The 25,395-nt window shown below is 42.8% G+C and overlaps 1 protein-coding gene across 4 annotated transcripts in view; it reads right to left on the bottom strand.

Annotated features, from left to right (window-relative positions):
- The window catches only part of MYO9A (myosin IXA), a 188,596-nt gene that overhangs the window by 47,395 nt on the left and 115,806 nt on the right, over positions 1-25,395 (bottom strand). For all 4 annotated transcript variants that reach the window (XM_050712936.1, XM_050712937.1, XM_050712940.1 and 1 more), the window contains 5 exons: positions 24,856-24,990; positions 9,310-9,431; positions 7,969-8,110; positions 6,990-7,185; positions 2,587-2,706 (listed from right to left, as the gene is read on the bottom strand). In XM_050712936.1, the coding sequence (XP_050568893.1) occupies positions 2,587-2,706; positions 6,990-7,185; positions 7,969-8,110; positions 9,310-9,431; positions 24,856-24,990 (715 nt within the window). The remainder of the gene's footprint in view (positions 1-2,586; positions 2,707-6,989; positions 7,186-7,968; positions 8,111-9,309; positions 9,432-24,855; positions 24,991-25,395) is intronic.

Genomic DNA, 25,395 nt, shown 5'->3' with positions numbered 1-25,395 from the left:
CGGTGCACAATGGTACAAGCTGGGTTAAAGAGGCCTGATTTCAACATACAACAAAAAGACTACAGCATGCCACCCCTTGGTTCTCAAAAGCAGACCTAGAGTAGTCAGGCACTGGAACGGGTTGCCCAGAGAAGTGGTGGCATCACCGTCCCTGGGGGTGTTCAAGGAGAGGTTGGACCTGGCGCTTAGGGACATAATAATATGGTGATATTGGTAGTAGGGTGATGGTCGGACCAGATGATCATGGAGGTCTCTTCCAACCTTTATGATTCTATGATTCTATACATGCCAAAGCCAAATAAAAGTTGCCATACTGATGTAGCCCCTCTTCTGGGAAACAGAGAGGGCTTCCTATGAATCAGCTGATTTTAATCAGATGATTTGTGTATGGCTTACAGAATTATGTAAAATTATTATGGGTTAACAAGTTGTATATACTAATATGCGGCATGCCAAGGAACAATGGTGCGAGTAGAAACAACTCATTCCCTGCACCCAGCTCAGATGCAGGATGATCAATTTTATGTTTCAGGAACAAAATTATTCCCATCTCCAAATCCTATTCCCTTTTCCTCAACTGTAGTTTCAGAAATACTGATTTGCCTAAGGGACGTTTTCACTGGGAAGAGCTTTGGACAATGCCCAGTTTGCTCACTGCTCATGAGCATCACTCAACAGAGACATGGTCTTAAACTGAGATGTCTAACCCCTGGGCCTTGTTCTTGAAGACAAGGACACAAAGATACCAGTGAAATGGCCAGCGTGGTCAGGGAGGGGCAAGGCACGGGTAGACAAGAATGATTTCTAAAAGGAGAACATGAAGTACTCGTTTGTCAGGTCAGCTGCTCTTGGCCAATTCACAAGACTGTGGCAATGTTGCTTGTGGATCCATGTCTTGTTTTTATTTGAGGGACCTGTATCACAAACTGCATGGACTACTAGACTAGTCCGTAATGAACAAGGTTTTAGAGCAGTGAGCTCAACAGCCATATACATATGACTTCCCTGCCTCACATTAATTAAGACTGTGTTTCAAAGTAGCTCTGTATGAATCCCCTCTTTATTCCCAAGCAAACTGCAAATTAAAAACAACAACAACAACAACAAAACAGACTTCCTATACTGCTGAGCTAACCTACACATCTTTACCTGCAATTAAAATTGCTCAATGGACAATTGCCTTCACTAAGGACACTTAGCACAATGCTACTTCAGAAAATCTATTGCAGTGTTTGCTCCATTGCTTTGTATTTCCTTGTAGTAATAAAAGCAATGGTGGGAAGTTGCAGGAAAAATAACATGGGTAGACAAAAGTCTAAATTAAGAATTAGCATTCTTCCTCTGCTCCCCGAGTGCTGCAGGAAGCAGAAAAGAGAAACCTGATCTGACGTTTCTAGCAAGAAATTGTACGTCTGTGGAGAGTTAACATGCAACTGCTGTACTTACCATGCTCATTTCTGCAGAAACAAACCTCAAAATTTTGCATTCACGCCTAAGTTGCAATGATGGCAAAGTTAGCAATTTTGGCAGAGAATTTGCCCTTGACTGCATATAGCAATGCTGCATTTCTGTAAGCTTTGATATGCAAAATGATGGAAGATAATAATGGCACAAAATCATACGTCTAAAGCTGCAAGCACAAAATAATACATCCATATATATATACACATACACATACTTCTGAAGGTTCACCTGTAGGTTTTGCATCACTCCCTGAAAGCAGTGAGGCCACTCCTAAAATTACATCGTTTCCTATTCTCCGACTGGTAATTACAGGGTCTGCAGCTGGAAGTGGCCTCTCAAGTGATGCAGTGGCACCGTGCTCACGAGCAGCAGGACGTCCCTGCGCGGCGTTACGCCACTGACCGGCCCCGTGCCAGCTCCACAGCACGAGGTTATGCTCAGACTCCCTTCTCCTCCCACCACACAAGTCCAGCCCTGGGAATTAGTAGCGCAGGCAGAAGTGTACGTGTTGTCATGCAGAACTAGTTTATTACATGACAGAGGAGTGAGGAGGCAGAAATGGAGACCAAGTGCATCTTTACCTGCTCATTCTTTTTAACATTGCCAAATGCTTTATAAGTAAAAGCCCTTGGAGACCATGTTGGTGCTTTCACAAGCTACCATTATTTTTAGAGTCTGATGAAATTAATGGAGGTGCAATCGAGAAACAAATCAAACCAGAATGAGATCTGTCTGCAAGCCTGAAGTCAAATTCAACTGCATCAAGCCACATGCAGAGATATTCCTACTGCATCTGCAGCTCTTTGGACTTAATATCAGACGTGTGATAACAACAGAACAAGAAGAATACCCCGAGCTTCAGCATCCTGACTTAGGTCAGCAACAGGGAAAGCACTTAGCAAAACCACCCCATGTCTAAAGAGGCATGGGTTTGTGTTTGATTTTACTCTCCAAGCTCTGCCTAATAATTTCCGATGGGCTCAAAATTTCTTGTGGCAACCAGCAGGTTGTCCTAGAAGGCTCCTCGGGTGTTGTCACCCTTTCTATGCTGAATGCACCTGGTTTCCATTTCCTGACGTGTGAGTGTGGTATCAGAGAGAAGGGCGGGATGTGGAGCCTTACTGTACTTCTCCTCCTTGCATCTCTGCAGGATCTCTAAGCTCCTCTGGTGAACTGGGTGATGGAGAAAGCTAAAACTATCCACACTTTTCAAAACCGCACATGGCACTGCATCATCATGCCCTTGGGAAGCAAAATAAAAACAAAAAAACGGAGAGAAGAGAAAGATTACATAAGCAGAAATCAGGAGAGAGTGAAGAACAATGCTGCCAACTGCCCGAGGGACATGAGAGCTTGAGAGCCGCGCGCTTCTTGCGCCCGGATCAGAGCTTCCCTAAATTGCAGCAGTTTGGACCACATGCAGCGAGGACACAATTTAACTTCAGTTACCTCATGACAAGGCAGCGGGGTGATGGGGCTGGATGGCATCCCAACTCCAGCACTCCCCAGCGCCGTACGGTCTTTATTAGCCAGAGCACAATAACTTCATAATTACTCCAAGATTATTTGGACATAAAATAAATGATTACACAAATCTTTGCTTTTATTAACTGCTATTCAAAATCCTTTCCGTGCCTCTGCCAGCTGTTAGCTGTAATTTCCTGCACAGATGCTCCCAGGCACGGCCACCTCAAATTCTCATCTCATCCCAGTTCTGGGCTTTGCTCGGATATTGACAAATAAAGGGAAAAAAGAAATTACTTGTATTAACAAGGATTCGGTATTCCTTAAGGGACATTGACTGGATTGAGGTGGGACTGTTTTTAAGGAGACAGAAACAGTGTTGGGTTGAGGCCAGCAGCTGGAAGAAACCATCTCTGGGAGGACTTTGGTGGCCCAGCTCCAGCCCCGTGTTGGAGGAGGAGAGGTTACGCAGGTGCCACACTGCGACCAGGCAGCACCTCTCTGTCAGCGTTCAGTTAATTGATCAAGGCAGTCAGAACCCCCCGAGATACGTCATGCTCCTGTGTGATGAGGTCACTGAGGAGTTACCTTGTGCCAGCACGTACGGAAGCATTTATACCAATGCATTAAAACATCAGAAAGGACCGAGCTGAACTTTACAGAGGAACACTGTCAAGGGTCGTCCTTCTCCATTAACACCCTTTCTTACTGCTCAGTGGAACCTCCACGATCATTTTTTGCAGTTTAACTTTATTTACCTCATGACAAGACAGCTGGGCGAAGGGGCTGGATGGCATCCCAACTCCAGCAAAAAACAAATGGGAAAGCTCGGAGTCCCAATACCCTGATTTATATGAACAGCACCAACTCTTCTAAGTTTTCACTAGCAAAAGTATTTTTTTTGCATAATAAATTCATAGCAATGATATAGCAGACCACGAAAAAATGTCAATCAGCCAAATTTCTTTCCTGAAAAGCTTGATAATGTTCCTTTCATCAAAGTTCATTACAAACAAATCTACTTCCAATGTATAGTTCTTTTGGACTATCTCAATCCTCCCTGATAAATTAAATAATAATAACAACATCCAACTATGGAAAGAGTCCACCCTTCAGCTAATTGCATCTGGCCAGATCAAGGAATGGTTCATTTGCGGAAGGTCGGCAGCACTGTGAGAGCTATCTCTTGGGGAGAAGAAAGCTTGCAGTTATGCTGCTTTGCTGCTATTCGCCTCCAAGTTAACAGGGACAGTCACACAGTCGCTAAAAGCTGCACTACGAGAATATTAGGAGCACGAAAAAGAAAAAGGAGAGCCCCAAAAACACAGCGGGAAGCAGGTGCAGTCATCCCTGCAGCAGCACAGATCTTACGGCACCGCTTGGCACTGCTGGCACAGAGAAGATAACTGAAAGGCTGATGGAAAAAGAAAGCAGAGCAAATTTTGAAAAGCTGCTTATGCACTGGCTACAGATTTTTTTTTCATGAAAATCCCCGCTGGGTATTGCAAGCATGACTCGGACAGGCCTTCAGACAGGTAGAAGCAGTGCAGATCAATTTGTGGTGAAGACAAAAGAATACAAAGAGGCTTGAAAAAAAGCAACATGCTTCAGGCATTTTTCTGTTCATTAGTTACACCTGCCCGATGGATTGTAGCAGCAGCAGACAGGGCTTCAGAAACCAAGAGCTGGGCAGCACGCCTTTTAACAAATTACATAAAATTATAACACATGCCACACTTGCGTGAATGTACAAGGTTATTTGTGTGAGGTTCTTCTCAGCTAATCCACCATAATTTCAACAAAAGCTCCACATTCACAGGCACTCAGGCATTCAAATCAGGCTAATTAAAGCCAGTAAGGTTTGGTAAAAATAAAATAAACTTAAAACATATGCTGTCTTCAGTTGCCTGCATTTTCCAGAACAATTACCAGGTAATTTTAGTGCCAAATGACTCTTTAATAATTTATAAATGCCTTCTGCCGTAGGTGCCCTGTCCAAAGCGTCACGTTGTGGCTTTTCAGCATTATTTTGGGGAGCAGGAGGGTTGATAGTCCTAGACACTGGCCAAGCCTTCTGCTCAACTACGTCTCCTCGAAAGCCTTTTGTTTTGGGATGCTTCTGCAAGACAGATGGGATTTTGTACCAGCTACGTTCTCTGCAGAGACCCAGGCACTGTCACTGCCCCTGCTCAGTCATCGCTTGAAGGGGAAGCAAGAGATGTTCTCTGACAGATTAAGGTTTACTTCATCACAGGAATTAGCTTTAGGTAAACTCTTCCCATTACTTCTGTCTATAGAATGGTGAATTTCCACGACACTTTCCCAATTCAGGAATTATTCAGTAACATCCTGCATGTGGGCAGAAATTCAGCATATAAATTGTTGGAGGATTATCAGGAAGTTTAACGTGAACCTAATCTATCCGTCATTTTGAGGATTCTTGGTGTTTTTTTTTTTTTTTCTTTTCTATCTTTTTAACTTTGAAAAAATAGAGGCTTTGAAGCAAAAAGTGGGGCAATGACACTTGAAAGTGGTCCAAATGATCTAAGACAGATAAAATAGCAGCACTGTGTGCCAGAAAAAGCTTGAAATTGTCTCAGCCATTACCGGATACTGGTTAGTTGGAAAAAGAAGGTGGTGCAAGAACTGAGTTTTCCAAAATTGTCTGAAAACCTCCTGGACTCTGATTTATATCTATACATTGATCTATATAGATATAAGCAAGTCACTGCCACAAACTCAAGGCTGTGAAGGCAGAAAGCTGGCTATGGAGACAAGCACAGCAAGAGGCAGAGAAAAAAAGCAGAGCTTGAAACCAGCCAGGGAAGAGCTCTTACTTTCAGAGCCTGAACATATATATATGTATTTTTATTTCCTTGAACAGCTTGCTGTAGCTCAGCCTGGGATTTGTAAAAGATTAAGAGGTGATGCTAGGAAAATGCAAATTGAGATTTTCAAAGCCAGCTCATTTGAGCGGCCTTTCTCCCAGTGCCAATGAGAAGCTTCAAGAAAGCTCCAGTGTGCAGGGAGGCTGCGGTGTGAAACGTCCCTGCCACCCTCCTTTTGGCATGGCAAAACACCGATGTCGAAGTGCTGCCTTGATGTGCCAGGCAGACACAGGTTCATGAGAAATGTCCTTTCTCATTCCCCTCCGGAGCAGTCTGGGGGAGAGCCTCAATAGCTGAAAGCCGGTTTTGTCTCCTGCTGCTCTTGGTATTTGACCAAGAGGCTGGCATTATTCTCCCCAAACAAGAAAATTATTCTTCCTGCTTGAACAGCTTCCCTATCTATGATTCTTGTCCCTTGGCTCTCCTGACGCACACCTCGCCACGTCTCAAACTGAAAATGAATGGGGCAGCTCTGTGCTTAATTTTAACTCAGCTGACGCTTTCCCTGCTGATGTTCTAATTTCATCATGAATTTCAAGCCCTCTTGTGCGCGGAAATTAATAGTAATAGCTTGTACCCGTCTTTCCAAAATTGCTTTAATGCAGAGAAATGTTCTAAAAGCACAGCCAAGTATTGCCTGCCACAGCATGATGATGCACCATTACTTTCCTTTAATTTAATGCCCCCATGTTCTGCATGAGGACGGATAGGTGGTTCTGCATGACTGAGAAGCAATGAATTTTGCTAGACAAGAGACATGCTCTCTTTCAGCTCAAAGGGTGAACAGCTTGAAAAACTCTAAAGAAGAATTATGTCCCATTTTCTTCCAGATGTAACCTTAACAGCTAAAGAACTCCTAACTAAAAAGAATTTGCCTTATTTGCTGAATAATTTTTATGCTTCTGTTTGAATCTTTCTGGATTTCGTATGCATGCATTCTACAAAAAAAAAGTTGGAGCAGCAATAAAATTAATATCTTTTCTTAGAGTGCTAAAATCCTACTGCAAACACAACTGTAACTGTAACTTTTGGATATCAGCTATCTAAACATTTCTGGTAGTCATTTTTAACTACTGATAAGTCAGTCTGGCAATTTAAAATATTGTAGTAACATATCAGATCCATGCTGCTGATGGAAAACATACACTAGAGTCAGGAAATGGGCACACTTACCAGTTTTCTTCTCAATGTGTCGTTTCCCAGCCTCCCTAAAAGCAACCATTGCCCTGAAAAACGCCCTGAGGACTGCCCATCGGAACACAGCCACCGGGTCAATCCCTATCATCCCGCAGATAAAGGCGTTTTTGCTGCTTCGCAGGAGAGCTACAATGTCTGGACGCATATGATCTGTGTTTTTCTCACGGAAATCCTAGGGAGAAAGAGAAACAAGGAGGAGAAAGGAGTGAAATAAAGAATATCTGCAAGATACACTAAGGAACAGGGCTACTGAGTCATGCTTTTATCTTTTTTTCTGCCTCCATAGACACTTCTTTATCTCCAGAGAATAAATGTTTTATTCCAAGGCACTGCTCCTTATCATCTCAGAGATGATGCTTAAGTTTCTCATGTGTAATTATTGCATCAAAAGCATGATTACAGATTTGCAGTTGTAAATACCAATGCAGTTTCTTATACAAGTTCATCTTCCCATCAAAAATCCTTCTGCTAATAACTCAGTTGGCATGCAGGTAAATGGGATCAACTTTGAAAACATTTGCATGGGATTTTAACATTACCTGCATCACTGAGATGATGAGACCTGTGCTCACATAACCTCTATGCTCTAAGGCTAATGATGAAACAGTAAAAGACATTAGGTTCTCTAGATGAACCAAGCCCAAAAATGCTACCAAATACCAAATTTCAATGCATTGCTGGGATGTAGCATCAGCCTGAGTGCATGTCCTTAATTCTTCTCCAAAATACCAAGAGTTTGCAACATGGAAGAGAACAGGAATACACAATCCCCACCACCACCTTCCCCTTGCATATTTTAGCCAAGCTTTTCACCAAACACTTCTCTCCCAAAGTCTGCTTCTTTTCTCTAGCCAAGTACTCTTCAAAACATCTTTACAGAGCCTTTGGTGCTCTCCATCCCATAACAAGATGCTTTAAATGAAAGCAACCACTGGGGAACAGCTGGGTGACAGACCTTCACTCCATACTTGACTTTGCCTGCATAGTGTTTGATGATGAAAGCTGGCTCCATCACTGCTGGAAATTCAATGTAGGAGTTGCCTTCGTGTTGTCGCTTAAACTTGTCCAGCAGAGTCTGGTTGGTAGCTTGAGGAAAGCTGGAAAGAATTAAAGAGGACAGCTGTAAACACAATGAAAGAACTTCACTTCTTCCTTGACCACAAATATTAAATAGAAATATTCCAAGCCTCCACTTCAGTGCTTGCAGATGCTAAACACACACTGAGTGCTATTTTGTATGCTGTCAATGGTTATATACAAATACAAGATATACATGGTGTCTGAAGAACTCTTAATTGCCTTAATAGTGGTCTGAAATCACTTATAAAAGTATAAATAGGCATATATTTATTGAGGGATACTGCACTGTACTCCCCCATTGCATGTAAATTCTTTGAGGTAGCTGCATGTATGTGAAGTTCAATGTTTCTGTCATTGGTTTTGAGGCTTTGAATGCTAAGTCCGAGGTCTATGGGGAATTCATGTGTCAAGGAAATCCTGAGCCATTTTACCTACAAATGCAACTTCAATTACAGAAGCTAGCCAACTGATCCTGGCATAGGAAAGAGGAAGGAAAAAAGAGAGTGTGAGCCCCGCCTCTTGATGACAGCAAGTCAATTCTTCATCCTCAAACCTCACATAAACCTGCAACATGGGGGGGGCATTTCACAACAAACACCTGAGTGTGTGATTCTCAGCCGCATCCATGATGTGCATCAAACCCTACAGAAGGGCCATCCCTATGTAAAAGTGCCCTTGGTTCACTCAGGCTTAAATTTAGGATTGAATTGATGAAGCCACCTTATAGCTGAATAACAACATCCATACAGCTTTAGTGCATACGCTTGGATTCTCCATTCACTCTGTTTAACTTCAAGCATCTTCATGTTGTTACCCCCCCGAGAGAGGGAGATAGAAGCAAAGCAAAGGCAGCCTTTGTCCTTCCCTCTAACAGAGGAAATTATTGAAATGTAATTTTAATTATGATTTTGTCAGGGACTTAGCTTGCTGATTCTTCACTGTTTTGTGTTACCACTCTGGAAACAAGAGACCTAAGAGGATAAATCAGCCCAGGTGGCTAAGAGCATCCTTCTGAGAAAAATCACAAGAGGAGATACGACTTGAGGATAAACTCTTCCTAGGTGAAGGTCAAACACTATTAGCAGAAACACCACTTTTGGATGTTTCCCCTCTACTAAGGCACAGCATTTCTTTGCCCTGCTCGTGTGGGACTCCGTGCAGGGCAATTATCAGCCCTGACTCGGGGGCAGGTTCAGCATGCCTGGCTCCCACTTACTTGCTTTCCTCATCCAGCAGATGGAGCAGGCCCGTCGGCTTCTTGCTGATAAGGTTTATGCAGCCAGAGTTGTCTATGTAGTCGATGTTGTGCCAGCTAATCCCTTCTGCTCTGTATTCCTCCTACAAAGAAGAACAATTAGATGTTACAACGATATTGGGTGCAAGTAAAAAAAATCGTAAGGCTAAAGGGTTTCAAAGAAAGCGATGCATCATTTAGCAAACCAAACCCGCTCTTCCATTAATATGTCATCATTTTTTTCTGATGCAGAAGAAAACAGGACTGGAACATCTGCACAACCTCAATCACAGGGAACTGCATGGCATTTTACAATTTCAGGTGCAGCAATCTTTAAAATTGCTTCGCGGATAGCAGGGTTGGCACTTTTTGGAAAGAATAATCACTTTTGACCCTACGTTTCTTTAAACTGCAATAAAAAACAATTCTAATTTTTACCTGCTTTCTCTCTGAGGTAGGCTAGCTATGTTGCAGACCATGCCTAGTGAAGATGTATGGCATGCTACACATCGTTTTTTATTGCTTTCCTTTTTCTGACTTGCTGTTAAAGCATCATGCGAGACAGCAACATCAACTTCAGGAAACTACTATGACAGCATTTAAGTGCACACGAAATTACTGAAAGAAAATGGTGGTACAATACATTCATTTAATTACGTGGAAAAAGCAGTATAACTCCCTTTCCTGCTTGACTGGGCTCTCCCCTTCCGTATCTAACAATATTAATGGCTGGTGCTATAAAGGCTAACAGAGGGGTCTCCAGCGAGCATAAATCACCACTCCCACGTCAGCAGAGCCACGGAACTTTACAGTAAAAATGAGGGTCTGTCCCCGGATTCACACTGGGGAAAAAGAGCAAGCAATTTATTTTCTGCCAGACAACTCTGATCCTTGCTCTTCTGTAAGAGGTTATCTCCGCCAAGATGGATCTGCAACTGTATTACCTAGAAAAGTCTTCTGGAGAAATTATTTTAGCGCATCTGGAAGAAAGTAGAACTGCTCTGCTCATAAAAATCATAATCTTTATCATATGCTTTTAAGTAACAACTTGTGACTCACTCTCAAAAGAGCGATATTGAAAATGCGTGTTACTCCATGTGTTGGAAAAAGTGTCACCACTCCAAGCTGCATTTTTACTTCTCTATTGTAAGATGTTATGATGATAGAGTTGGAGGGAAAAAAAAGAAAAAAAAAAGAAAAATCTCCTCAGTTGCACTAATAATGTGCACATTTATACCAATCCAATTCAATTTTATTGCTCCTTCTGCTTTTACTGTTGAGTGCAAGCTTTAAAAAATAAGTATATTCTTCCAGCTATCCAACATGTCTTATCCAAAATTAGCACAAACCCTTCATATATTATTTCAAGGAACTAGATAGCTTTGGGACATCCCACAATGAAATTTTTGCTAAAAAAAAAATAAAAATCAAGGTATGTCACGTCACGATCGATGGTATTCAATATCAATCATGCAATGATGCTCAAGATTGAGGCTTGGCTTGGTTTTATTACTTAACTGAACCTCAGAAGAGTGAGCTTTTCAAGTTGTTTTTAAGTAGAAAGTGTTCTAAAGGAACAGATTTCAGAATCCCCACAGTCAATAAATCTTTCTAGAAATGTCGCACCTACACACAGAAGGTGGAGGGCGATTTTCCATTGCCATGAGAAAAAGCTTTTCCCAAAATCTCAGGAACTGAAATTCTGACAGCATTCACCCCAGGCCAATCAAGCTGTATGCTGAATTCAGCATTTGAGGCTTCATACAGCATCACACCAAAACCACCCATTGCACGCATAGGTGTGCATGTGTAGAAGAATTTTGAAAATAGTAGAGTTGGAAATGGAAACCGCTATTTTGTTCTGAAAAGCAAACACACCTCACTTCAAACCTAGGAGACGATGTGCTCCTAGCAAACCTTTCCCAATTTTGACCAACAGATGCTTTTGACAGTAAAAATACTCTTTTGGAAGACTGTCAGCCCATAAACCCCTTCCATCTCTGCTGTGCTGACAGACAACAGCGAGCAATCAGAACAGTTTCCCTCGGCAATCACAGTGAAGTATGGAGGATAAAGCCTTCTGTGTTCAAAACAGAACACATCCCACCCACTGGAACAAAACTCCCGATAATAAGCAACAACTCTGCGTTATGAATTTTGTATTTGTTTTTGCATCCCAGGTCTCTGTGGGGCAACCAGAACACGGCAGGCATGCAGAACAGCAGGACTTTCACAGGTCCCTGCTAAACTATAGGTATTGGAAAAATATACTTATTTGGAAATCCCGCCAACTGTAGAAGAATGAGTATTTCTTGAGCAAGCGTGAGCTTTTCCTGAGTGATTCAGGAGGGAGAGATGGTGATGCATGCAATGGTAACGAGAGCCAGCACCATTCATCAGCCGCCTGCTCCTGACAGCTGCTTAATGGGATGCAGGGTCCATTAGCCCCAGCTTTGCCTGCTCAGGACAGGTCCTTTCTGCAGCACTGTGCACCCAGGCAGCAATAAAAGTTGCTGTGATGAGTGCCGATTATAAAAGAGGAGCTCTACATGTGGGTTTTTTCCCCCAAAAAATCACCCAGATCTTTAAGTCTGCATAAACCTAAACTGGGCACATGCCATTGCTCTGCTCTACACGTTTTTCCTGGAAGCCATTTCAGCTAGTGTACGCTGTTCTGCATGGGATGGTCGGCAGCTGCACAGCTGATGTTGCCGTGAAATTCTTCCTAAAAAGTTCTGCTAATCCAAAGATTTGTACAAAATTATTAATTAGCAATGCAAGCTGTTTTTCCTAAATAGACCTCAGTAAATGACCAAAAAATACCACTGAGTATACTGTGGTTTATCAGTTTATTCACACTTCAAGTTGCTTGTTACTATTACTAGCTGGGGAAAAATTATCTAATGATTAATGCTTGCACGAGAACTCCACTTATTCAGGCTCCTCTTCAGCTCTGCCACAGTGTGTGCGTGACCCGAGACAAAACATCATGTACCTCCTGGCCTCAGTTTCCTCAACTGCAGAATTTTGGCTAAAAATGTGCTCTTCTTTGCTATTTTTCCCCATCATTCTCAGGCCGTGGATTTATTCCCCACATCTGTCCATCTGTTGCTCCCTCCCTTCCATCCCCAGTTCAACTTCTGGCCAAATATGAATTGGGATTAAAGTCCTCAAAGAACAACCTTTTCCACAAGAGCTTGGATGTAAGCTCTCATTTCAGGACAGGCGTATACGCAGCAGTAACTACACCAGAGCATTTGTTCCAAAGCACAAGTGGAAAAAAAGTTCCCTTTATTTCTTTTTTCCTAGCATTTTTCCAGTTATCAGTTTGGTTGTCTTTAGAAGGAGTCACAGTCCAGGAGAAATAACTATGATTTTGTGATCTACCAATATAATTTCTTGGACCTTTGCTGGCCTGCAGAACACGATGAAAATTGTGCATAAAAAAACAGCAGCTTTGGGGGAAGATTCTTGCTGTCCATATGTACATGTTAAATTTACTCTCTTAAGTTTCAGTTACTAATCTTCAATACAGCAGTAACTGTCTTTCTGCAGAATTTGGGAGACATCCTTAAAAGCTACCTTCAAAAATTCCTTCATCTCTAAGCACCACAATGAAGTCTGTGCCCTTTTTGATGGATGCGGGGTCCCCACAGAGCACTTGAAGATGAAGGAATTACAGCAAACCAACATCAGGTTTTTATTTAACAAACATACGGTTGAGATGAAGATGAAACAAAACATGTATAAGGCCATTCAAAGAGAAAAACTCTCATACCAGAGATTAACACCTTGCAATTAAAAATCTGCTACAGTTTATACTTCAAATTAAAACTAATTTATTTTTAAAGACAAATTAAAATTTCCTTTTTTTAAAGTATAAGACACTGTCATATCCCATTCTCAACAGGGCTCTTCTGAAACAATGTCTTAGGACTTATTTGGTGTCCAAAATCAGCAACCCCTGGGAACTCCAGGCCTGTTTGGATGACTCTTGCATGGACTGCTAAATTATCATCCCTGAGTAAGAGTGGACAAAATTGCTTTTCTCAGCAGAAGGAACGGCCTGCCATGTCTCCTGTCTACGTGTGGTCCCTCCAGCAGCAGAGGATGTGGATGAAGGCAGGCATCGCTCCCTGTAGCCTTGTCGAGACTGTGCCTCGCAGAAGCAGGACCACAGCTCCACAGAGAGACCTTTGTGCATCCCACTGACAGCCCATTGTCCTTCCTGACGGTGGGACTACAGCCCTGTCTGACAGGGCTCTGGAGAAGAAATTTCCATATTTTTGTGCTGTAAGAAGCGAGTCGACAACACACAGGGTATTCTCAGACCCCTGGGGGATGACAACATCTGCATCTCTCCATCCTGATCCAGCAGCTGGGAGTGACAGATCATTCATCACGGTCCTCGGCTGCTGGACAACATGCTACGGGAAGGTGAATCGCAGCATTTACACACCACATTCACATATCACCACAGACTCCCCGCAGCCATCTCAGCCAGGTTTGTTTCTCAGCACCCTGAGGTATGGGCTGGGCAGGGAAGGGTTTGATGCTGACAAACGGCGCTGCCAAGGGTTTGTTGTCCACTTGGCTCCTTGATGGAAGCACAGGTCTCAGTTCTTTTGCCAGCATCAATTATATCAGTTCTGCGTGTAAAAAAAACAACTTTTTGAGACTCACACTTACAACAAGGACCCCTGACAGCGAGTCAGTTATAAACAACCAAATAAACCATCGACATCACCAGGATCTACAAAGCTTTCTAGTGCAGTAACATCCACAGATTCCTATTTTTGGCACTGTTACTTCCAGGAAAAATGCACAGCCTTACTCTTCCCAGCCCCGGCCCACTGAAACCTGCTCTGCTGGGAGGAGGAGCAGTGCAGGTTTGCTGGAGAGGAGTGCGGAGCTTTGGCCATGCTCTGAGCTCCCAAACACAAAACTCAGCGAAAGGAACTGAGCAACGAGCCAAAAGCATGCACTCAGGTTTCGCAGAGTCCAGCAGCTCCATATTTAACCCTATCAGGCAAGAAATTACTGACTGCTCTCCTCTCGAGCACCCACACGAAGACAACTGCCTGTCGATTTTGCCTCTAGAAGCTCCTCTGCTGTTCCGGCCAGACCGGCATGGTGACAGGGTGCCTGCAGGGACGCGCACCACGTGTCAGCGGAGGGAGTTGTTCTGCTGGCACAAGCACAAGGGCTTCTCAAGCGACGTAACCCAAAGTGACGGAGTGGAGTTTTGTTGCCATAGCCGCATCAGCGAGCTTGCTAACGCAGCCCGGTCAGCAAGGTTGCGTAAGATGGACTTGACCTCAGCTGAAGCTCGGGGGAGAAGGGGGTCAGTGACTTCGTCTCACCTCTCACTAGGGAAAAAAAATACTTACGTGTGCACTTCATAACTGCATTCAATATTTAGAAAGATGTGGCTAAGCTAGGAGCTGGCTCCTTGAATTTTTCTTGCTTGCAAGGCATTTTTGAGAGCTTAAAATGCTCAGACTGATCTGAATGCTGTGACACAAAACATAATTTGCAATGTTCAAGTAGAAGAAAAATAAAAATGAGGGTCCTGATGTTGAAATGCACACAGAATGAGAGCCCAAGTCTCTACTGAATTCAATATGACATTGAGGAGTATAAGCATGTAAAATTTGGGGTACCAAGTAAACAGAACGTGGCAGAATTTCCAACATCTTCATGTGTGAAAATTAAAGGAAATATAGCAATCAGACAGCTAAGCAGTATTAGAGAGAAGCACTGCCTGCCTACAGCTGACCAGAGTGCAAACACTGAAAGAACTGCTTATGCCAGTATACAAGGACGCAGTGCAGAATAATGAACTGACATTAAACATGTGTGATTTCTCTCTTCTCTGTCTCTGCAATTTCCAGAATGAGTGAGAAAAAAGATGATGCTTGGGATTTTCACTTCTGCATTCAGCATCAGAACTAAATTCATTTCCTCCACGGAGAACACCACATTTATAATCTAAGTCTTGCAACAACTAGGAATTGCTCCACATCCAGCTACGGTCAACAGTAAGGAATACCAAATGCTAAAAAGGAGAATGAAAGGGGGCTATTGCTTCCCAAACCATAAGGTGAAATTAAGAGATGGTCAGAGGGAGTGAACTGGTGCTTGAAAAACTTACAGAAGGGGAGCATGGAAACCCTGAGACCACGTGTATCAGAGAAGTGAAGCAGGAGAGACGTGATATAAATACAAAACAAAAAGCAGCATGAAGAAAACATAATAAACAGAAGTTTCCCATCTGTCTTAAAGCACGAAACCAAGGGAGTGGGAAATGAAATCAAAAGGCAGTGAAAAATTCAGGCCTGAATACAAAGACAGGGGGGTTTCCACGATGTATGGAATTTGTTGCCCTATCAACGGATATCAAAGGTCAAAAATTTGTCACAATCTAAACACGTCTGGAGCATGTTGGGCATTCAAGTGCCCAGCCTGCAAGCCACGAGCACAAAACATCTGAAAACTCTGGTGACCACAATATGGTTGTATCATGCAGCACAGCTACTGCCATAAGGTGCAGACTGGGAAGCAGCCCAAAAAGATAACATTTATAACCCAAAGAGCCCTGACAAAGAGAAGGTGACGGGTTGGTTGTTGCTGAAATGGTTTTGCACCTTCTCCTTCTCGTCCCATCAGAACATCCACGCTCATTGTGCTGTTCCTGAGCTGTGCAGAGGTACGTGACGCGGAGCTGTTCATGATCCAGATGCAAAAGCTATCAATGCTGGTTTAGAAAGCAGGGAAACGTGTGAGAGGCCCTCAAATCTGGGGCTTCATCTCTCTTTGGCATGTCCCCATCAGGCATAGCGCTCTCTCTTCTTTCCTTAGAATGGGGCAAGGATGAAGGTAAAAAAGAGGGGTGATACCAAGGGGGCAAACCACTACCTAGCATGTGGTGCTATTCCAGCTTTTATTGAGTCCAACTGCAAAATTAGAGCAGATTAACAAGGAAATGTAAAGCAAAATGATTTGTTTTATATAGAATATAGAACACACATAGAACAGTGTGCAGGTTCCATATGGCATTTGCTGTTTTCCAAAAGCAGGAAAATGCCTGTAATGCTGGAGTAAATCCCTGAAGCAGAGGAAAACCTGACTGGCTCATTCGTTTCCTTCCCAGATGGAGCCAGATAAGCCCCCGGAGTTTATCTGCCAGAGCTGATCTGATGACTTTCATTACCGAGGCATAAGAAAGCCTTGTTTCCACATGAAAATTCCCCAAATAAAGAGGGAAATCAGCTGAAAATCCTTCTTCCAGAGTAGCTTACTGCCATCACAGGCTGCTCGTGAATAACCTCCCGTAACCTACGCTTGATGCCGTACACTGCGCTCGGATGCCATCAACAGACAGACGCTTCGGGGTTTCTGTACGAATGCGTTTTTCCCAAAAATTTACAACTGAACAGAAGGCTGTGAAATTCTGCTTGGCTCTAGCACCGTCTGCTTTGGTTTGAGATGACATTTACAAAGTGAGAAAGGAGGAATGAAACCACTTCCACATCTCGCTTCATTCCTAGTTGACGTCCCCAGCTTGCTTAAAAAATATCACAAGTTGATTCAACATCCACCAAAATACAAGCTTTCTGCAAATACAAGCTTATAGCCAGCAAATCCAAGCATTTCATCTGCTTCTCTTGATTGCTTACCCGATAACAACCCATCAGCTGTGCAGATTCTGATGGATGAAAAAGGTGAAACACCTAAGAGAGCCCGGTTCAAAAACTGGAACAGAAGCCTTATTTTTCATTCTGTATGAAAAACGTCTGGGAAAGAACATATTATTTTTCTAAAAATTACATCAAAATAGGTCAGCATCATATTATACACTAAATGAGCTAAACCTTTTAAAAGGTTCCTTAAAAGCTCCTCTCTGGAACTTTCTGGATACGTCAGTCTGGAATTTCACAATGTATTTGTGCTGCTGCTTTTGTGGTTGTGGCCAACGAGAGAGCATCAGCTGGGACTCGGAAGGACCCAGCAAAAGAAAAAGCTTTTCAGGGGAAACCAAAGCATGGTAAAAGAAACTTCACTCTGATTCCTGGCAATCCCATGCTTTTTAAAAGAAACTTTGATCTTTGCAGCTAAAAGGTTTTGTTCTCCTCTGAGTGAGTAAGGATTCATGAAAAGTCTTATTTATTGTCACTAACTCCGGTGGGATGGACTTCAAGGGGGAAATGGGATTACAGCTTTAAATGCTGTTGCTCCTGAGCAGTCCTGCATTTTTTGCTTACATTTGAAAATACTTAGATATATTTTAAAAATATTGCTTTTCCTGCAAAATCACTGACAGATAACACAGCAAACCAGAAGAGCCAAAAGCCGTCATAGGGAAGGGCTAGCAAAGGTAGCTAGAGCTCCTGAAGTCCATCTTCTACAACACAGAACTGAAGCAAAATCATCCCGGTGCAACGTATTCATTAAAATGACCCTAAGGTGACAAATCCTCAAGATGGGAAAACGTCGCTGTGAGTGAGCTCCTGAACGACGGAGACCCATGGCCGCGGGCAGCAGATGACACAGATGCCTTGAGTTCCTGACGCCCCTCCAGACGTGCGTGCCAAGGCTGACGATGCCAATGCTTCATTTAGGAGCTCGCCAAGTATTTTTTGTTTGTTCTCAAGCTAAGTAGAAAAGGAATTTATACACACAGCATTTTTTTTAAAAGCGCCCACAGACAGCATATATAAATACATATCCACATGCTGTATAAATACACCATCCATAAACAGGTTTATAAACTGTGCTATTTTTAATGACACCATCTGGTGATGCAGGGGTTCTGATAAACAACCTTCACTGTGGACCATTCAAGCTATAAACAACCAAGTCATCATGCCTTTGGGTGCCTGCAAAAACTTGCCTGCTTGCATGCAGCACGTGGTTTTGCATCAGAGACATCAAATCCCCATGGGATCTTTGTAAGAGAAAAAGCTACTTTTATTTAAAGAAAAAAAAAGTGAATTACCATTTTGGATTCAAAGCACCTGAGATGAACACTGAGCTGTTATTAAATCACAATTAGAAAATCACGGGGAAATAACTGCCAGGCTTTGTATGCAGACATCATGCCCTGCGCTCCAGCCAGCAGCACCACCAGCAGCCGACAAGCACGAGCTGATGCCCTTGGGTTTGCCGTTATTCAACCCAATCCAAAGCCAGGGTTTTGTGGCATACGGGCTCTCCATATGAGCCCACATCAGTTTCCTACACTAGTGGCAACAGAGGGTTTTGCTCAAAAATTGTGTTTTGCTCTCAAAAGATGGAAAACTGGGTTTGTGTCATTCAGCTTGCAAAACACACATTGCCATGGTCCCGCTCACTTCTTTAGCATCCTTCTTCCCAACTCTGTCCCTACAGCCAGGTAAAGCAAGAGTCTGACGATGCCACGTGATTTGTGGGTAACTTGTATTGAAACCATAGAGGAAAAAATGTATATAGCAATGGTTTTCAGCATCAGGCTTGGACAATGTGAGGGGAACTCCAGCTAAATGCCACCTTCCCCTTGTGTCAATAAATACACGCTCTCCCATTTCCTCTCACATTCATCTACTCTTGCAGTGGGCTCACAGCTCTCCCTGTTATAAAAGTCATCTTAGGCTGCCCCTATAAAATCTTGTTACAGTGCCAAGCCAGCTGTCCAGGCAGGAATCTCACATGTAGCAGACCAGCCGTTCCTGCCTTGATAAGGCATCGTTTCAGACAAACCGAAATATTTCAGAGGCTTTCTGCTTCCACCGTTTCCTCGCTCATCATCGTGCCCAAAAAGAAGGGCACTCACATTGGACCTGTTGGACCCCCATCCTGCTTAGGAAAATCCGCCAAGATGCATCCAGATTTTTTAAGAAAAGGCATTGTTTACAGATACTTGCTAGTGATTTTTAGCTGAAATAATCAAGTATTTCATTAAATCCTTGCCTAGTCTAACTAAAAGGTATAGAGAATGTGCAAGAATTTCCCTATAACCACAGCTCTGGTCAAAGACTCAGGGCTTGGACCCAAAGCACCTGAGGTCCATTGGGGTGTGGAAAGAAAATAGTTCTGTACCATTAAATATAAAATAAAAGTTACAGAATAGTGTTTATTTCATCTTTATCTGGTCCTTTTTTAATACCTATTTTTGTCTCTGTTGCATAATATACGTAATATCAGTACAGTAGCATTTTTTAATTTATTTTTTAAAGAGGCTTGATCCTTCTGTTATTTGAATCCCAAATCAATTCTGCTTCTCTCTCTTTCTGCTAACCAAAATAGGAGCTTGAGCCTTAAAATTAACACACTCCCCAGCCTGCAAATTGGAGCTCTCGGTGCGTTTACCTTGTGAGTTTTACACGGCCAACCATAATGATGATATTTTCACAAAAACTAAATCCTTAGTGGGCTTCACAGACACAGTACTTCTCTACATTGGGCTTTAAGCAAGTGTCAAGGAATCAAAAAACAAGGACAAAAACAACCCAAAGCACCCCAAACTGTTTCTTATGGATAGCTAGACCTAGCATAGAAAAGATGCAAAAAGCCTTGGAGTCTTTTACGCCACTACATCACTCCATGAGAGCTTCCCAGAACATTTTCTAATAATATTTTAAACACGTTTTCCAATTTGCCTACCTAGGACGCTGCTGTGCAGATTTAATAAAATCAAAATATGCTTTTCCAAACATTTTTTGTGCTACCCCCAACCCTAAGCTCTCCCCTGCCCCTCTCCTGCTCAGACCTTTGCCAAAATAGAAGTGAATCACCACATCCGGCACGTGCTCATTGCTTGAAGGAGCCTGGGAATGGGCCGGTGGCCAATGCAGCCCCTGCAGACCCCAGCTCCTCTTGTCCCAGGAGGGGACTGGCCACAGAAAACGTTTTAGGGGGCTTGTGGCAAACAGAGACAGCTTTTCTTTCAATCTTCCTATTCTGAAGATAATGTTTAAGCAAGTCAAAGCATTCTTTTTTTCCCCCCTCCACGTGTGAGTTATGTAGGATGGCATATTTCCAAATAATAAATCAATAACTTCTGCAGCTTGTTATTTCTCCGCGTGTCATGTGGAATAGAGCTGAGCACAGCATTTTTCAGTGAGCACCCGCCAGCCCATCTCCAACGAAAACAGAAACCCGAACCCAGCCTCCCAGCACTTGACGCTTCACTTCTGATGGTCGCCTCTTGTCTCCGGCCACGATAAAGATGAAATACATTCATGCCTAAGTGGAGCAATGAGCCACTGGAGGGAAGGGAAAAAGCCCTCCACACAATAGGAGAAAGAGCCTTTTTCATTAGGTATTTCTCTTCTGTTTTCCCTAAATGACATGCATGGAAGGCTGCTGGGATATGGAGCCGCATGAGAAATCCTGAATATCCAAGATGCTTTAAAACATTGCAGGTGATAACCATGGCTACAGGCATTTCACAGACCATACAAACTGCATATCACCACATCCTGCAACAGGACTTTTTGTGTTTGTTTTTTGTTGTTGTTGGGGTTTTTCATGTTTGTTTGTGTGTGTGTGTTTTGTTGTTGTTTTTGTTGTTGTTTTTTGTTCTTTTAATTCACTCCCACCATGATGAACAAATTGTTACATCATCCACGATATAGTCCAGACTGTCAATCTTCTCCACCTATTTTCCAGAAACAGTAAAACCTCTATACCTTTGGAAATATTTGCAGAGCTTTAGATGACTGAGCAAACATTTTGCAGGACATGTTATCTTTATGAAATTAAGTTTTTCTGTGTGAGCTGGCTGGGACATCAAACTCACCAGGGACCGTGCCAGAAAATAGACTTTGCTCAACACCTGAGCACGTGCCAGTTGATCATGCTCCAAGTCTTTTTGGTTTTTTTTGAGGCTCAACCTCAGTTATTCATCAATTTTTAAAACAATAAAAGGATGTCCTCAAAATTGAAATCCGGCATCTAAACAAACCGCGAAGTAAAAAATTAGGCAGAGAAGTTTCAGCAGCAATGCCCATGGGATGGAAAGTTGCAGGACTTCTCAAACTTCGCAAAAAATCAGCTGAAAACAGGAAGAGGAGGGTAGGGGTGAGCCAAAACAATGAGTATCAGAAGGCTGCCTAACCATCAGGACAGCATGGGATACATAACGAAATAAACCCCTGCGTTCCTGGCCCTCTAAGTGCCAAGGATCTGAAGACTTGGTACTCAGAGTAGAGTTCTGCAGCAGAAGCGAGATGCTCTGAGGGCAGCTAACGAGACAAAGCACTGTGAGGACATCTTGCCTTACACTAGGGCCGCACCAGTCAGGGGGAGGCCATCTGGAAGAGCAAACCACGTCCTCGCTTTGTGAGGAGACTGCCAAAGGACACACATCCTTCTGCCACCCAGAGAGGGCACGGCACTGATTGCGGGAACACCCCTAGCAGCCAGCAGCGGCAGGAGCACAGCCCCTCAAACAGCCTGCGGACGACGACCTGCTCTGTGGGGCACATGGGAAGGAGAAAACCACCCCGGCTAAACGGTGAGGCATTCCTGCAATAACAATCTTTCTGTCTGTAAATCATTACCCTTCTGAATCCGCAAGTTTGCCTACACAAATATACCAGAATTTATGAGCCCAGGCTTCACCGCGTGGCTAGTGCTGGTCTCTCCTGCACTCTGCTGTCATCTGCTAAAGCGCATTGCCATGCATTGTGAATCATCACAGGGTCTTCCTTAGCTATCCAGCCAGGGGCTGGATGTCGATGAGGTCTTTGCATCTGCCCCCGCCTGGAGCAGGCTCCCGGCGCGCAGCACAACTGCGGCCACACTGACAGAGGCACCAGGCTGAAGACAGACGGCCAGAAGATGCCTCGGACGGTTGTTTGCGAACAGCTGGAAATAGTGCTGTCTTCAGACAGACGGTTTAAAAAAAGATTCGCAACGCACATTGTGTTAGGTTTCACCAGGAATCATAGAAGGAAAAAAAGAAAATGAGGTTAAAATAATCCCACCCCTGTGCTAGATCGCTTTGTGGTGGGGATTCTGGTTTCCATAACATAAGGGGTATGTCATAGCAACAATTACATCATTGCTAAATACCATTCTTGCACACAAATTCTACTAGAACTTTAAGAAAAACCCTTGGTGATTACTTGAATTTGTCCTTTCTTCTGGCAGAAGTGTCCAAATAGCTTGGATAATGCTGTCTGCCACTTTCTGTAAGCTCTGAAGATACAAGAAGCCTCTCTGTGGAAGCAGAGGACACCTGCACATCACCAATAACCCCACTAGTTTTTCAGCACAGAAGACATCAAATAAACCCTTGCAAGCACCAAATATCTCAGACATTTGCAGCTCAAGGAAATGCAACTACTTTGCTATCTTGAAACACAATATTAACTACCCCATCTTCATTTGTAGACTGGCTATTATTATTAAAAAGCAGATCAATCTTTGGGCCAACAGGGAATGAAGGATGTTCTCAAGTCCCAGAATCTGCATATGTATCAACACTCTTCTTCTCATCAGATGCATTCCTCTACATGCAGCACATAACCCTCAGGAGAACAAGAGAAAATGATTTAACTGTGAAAGTCAACCAGGAATTAGCACTCATGCGGCTGTGCAGTGTATTTATACTTGCAGGAAGCAAAAAATGAAGAGATGAGCATATTTTCCACTGGCAGAGACTGCAAATGACGTGCTCCAGCATTAAGAATTGGAATGAGCACTTGGGAAACAGATGCCCCTGAAACTGTTCCTCTTGTCCATATAGAAAATATGGACTTCAATGACTTCATGCACTTGACAGATTTATAGTAGAAAGCTAATTAGGTCATTGGTTATAAGCTGGCCCAAGGAGAATTAGGGGCACATTCCTTCCACCAAACTGCTGCTGTCAGGAGCTCTGTATATACCCCAGACCCAGGGAGGAGCGCTGACCTGCTAAGAAATCCCAGCCCGAGCACAGGAATTCCCTTAGGGACGCTGGCATCTCAGCTTGCTCCCCCAACTGCCCTGAAATCGCACCTCACCAATGTGCATCCTCCCTCCAGCTTTCAGGAAGGGTCCTTCCTACCCAAATCCCTTCTAGAAGGTCTACTGGTTACCTTCATAGAAAAAAAAAAATAGCTATATTGATTTTGCAGCAGTCTCTTAGTTTGTTCTTTTAATGTGGCTAATTGTAATCCAGACCTGTTTCCTAGAAATACAGCCAGGTTTCCTCAATAGCTTCTCACAGCATCTATTGAAGGGTGCATCAGAATATAAAGAACCAGCTACAAAACTGAAATAGAACATTTAGTAGCTCCACTCCATCTTCTTGATGAAGAGAGCTAAGACAGAAGGGTCAAACTCTGCAGCAAACAGCCCGCAAATGATCCATCTGGGGCTACATTGCTCATTTTTGCCCTTCCTGTATGCCCATCCCTTTTCTGGCTTTCCAGATCTCTTGTATTGCTTATCTCTTATAATGCAGGGGCCCAAAGAAAAGCTATCAGAGTTTCTGGGAAGGGCTGGCTTAATTCTCTGATCTCAGCTGGACTCAGGCTGCAGAGTGCAGTTCATCAAATACGAGCTCTGCCGAAACTAATGATAAGGAGGATTTCCATTGACCCCACCCAAAGAAGAATTTCACCTGAAAGAAGGGCATGTGGACTGGCATTTAAAAAAAATAAAAAGCATTTTGAAGGTCTATAACATTTACTGTACTTTTTAATATTTCTTTTTTTATATATATATATATATATATATATATATAAATGTTCATATATATATATATATTTAATTCTTCTCAAGGCATCTTCTATCAGTCACTGTCAGAGACAGGACACTACGAAAGACAGACTGCCTTTTATTCAGCCCAATTACGCACTGTGCATTCAAAAAATGACATGTACTTTAGCAGTTGTCGTGTCCTGCTTGTTAGTAACAAACAAATGATGTTTGGAAAAGCCTCCTCTCACCCTACTGAGAAGCTATGTCATTTTGTGGTATATGTTACCTGTTAAATTATAGCCTGTACTTTTGTCATCTCTCTCACAGCCCATTAATCTGAGGCTGAAAAGAAACACCCAGTCTTGACGAACATAAAGTAAAGCTTAAAGTTCAACCTCTCCTAATGTGACACTGCTATCAGAAGGATCTCAAGTCCGACCTTGCAGGATGTGTTAAATTTTTCAATAGGTGCGGACATATAGTACATGAGAAATTAAATTATACAGCAGCAAGTCCAGACAAAGGCAAGAAAGAAATTGCTCATTGACAAATCCTCCGAGCATATAATAAAGAGACAAAAGAACGACAGTTCAGGCCTCCATGATGTTTGGGGCTGCACTCACAAAGGGCCTGGAAAGCAAGCATTAATTGGCAACAGCAAATCTCTGGATTTTATCTTACAGGTAGCAGTAAGTAATCTGACCCATAAAAAACATGATGGTGGAAGGTAAATATGAATAATTTACACTTTTAAACAAAGGAATTAATGAGACAGTTGAAGAACTCTGGGTCCATTGGTGCCACAAATTCATGCCTAGGCTCACTGCATTACAGAGTAAATGTTTACAGACCTACCTGTTCAAGTTTAAAGATGTGTTGGTTGAAGTAGTGCTGCAAGCGCTCGTTGGCAAAGTTAATGCAGAATTGTTCAAAACTGTTATTCTCATAGTCTTCAAACCCAAAAATATCAAGTACTCCAATGGATAAAGTCTGGAAGGAAAATACGAATGCAGTTTAGAAAAAAAAAAACACCGAGAGTAAATGGATTATTTGTATGCAGTATATCATCAACGGCGTATAAACATAGTTAAATATACTTAATAGCAGGACTTTTAATTTTTATTGGAACTGTTAACATTACACCATCTGGAAGACTTCACTTACATCAGAGAGCCAATATGTAACTTTAGATGTCTGGACAGATGGCCTTTTTCTAAAATAAAAGTCCTTTCAGAGATTATTTATGGAAAAATGGCCATCTTTGAAGAAACTTGAACCCAGTTCCAGGTTATTGTATTGGATGTAATATAGCAGTTTGGGGGAAAATGAGGGTAGGATTGGAAAAGAAGCTCGCACCATGAAGACAGTGCATAGAAACAGGCTTACAAGATAGAT

This window comes from Cygnus atratus, chromosome 11, assembly GCF_013377495.2.
Source record: "Cygnus atratus isolate AKBS03 ecotype Queensland, Australia chromosome 11, CAtr_DNAZoo_HiC_assembly, whole genome shotgun sequence".
Taxonomy (NCBI): domain Eukaryota; kingdom Metazoa; phylum Chordata; class Aves; order Anseriformes; family Anatidae; genus Cygnus; species Cygnus atratus.
Note: the sequence above shows the minus strand (reverse complement) of the source record. Positions and strands in the feature narration are given on the sequence as shown.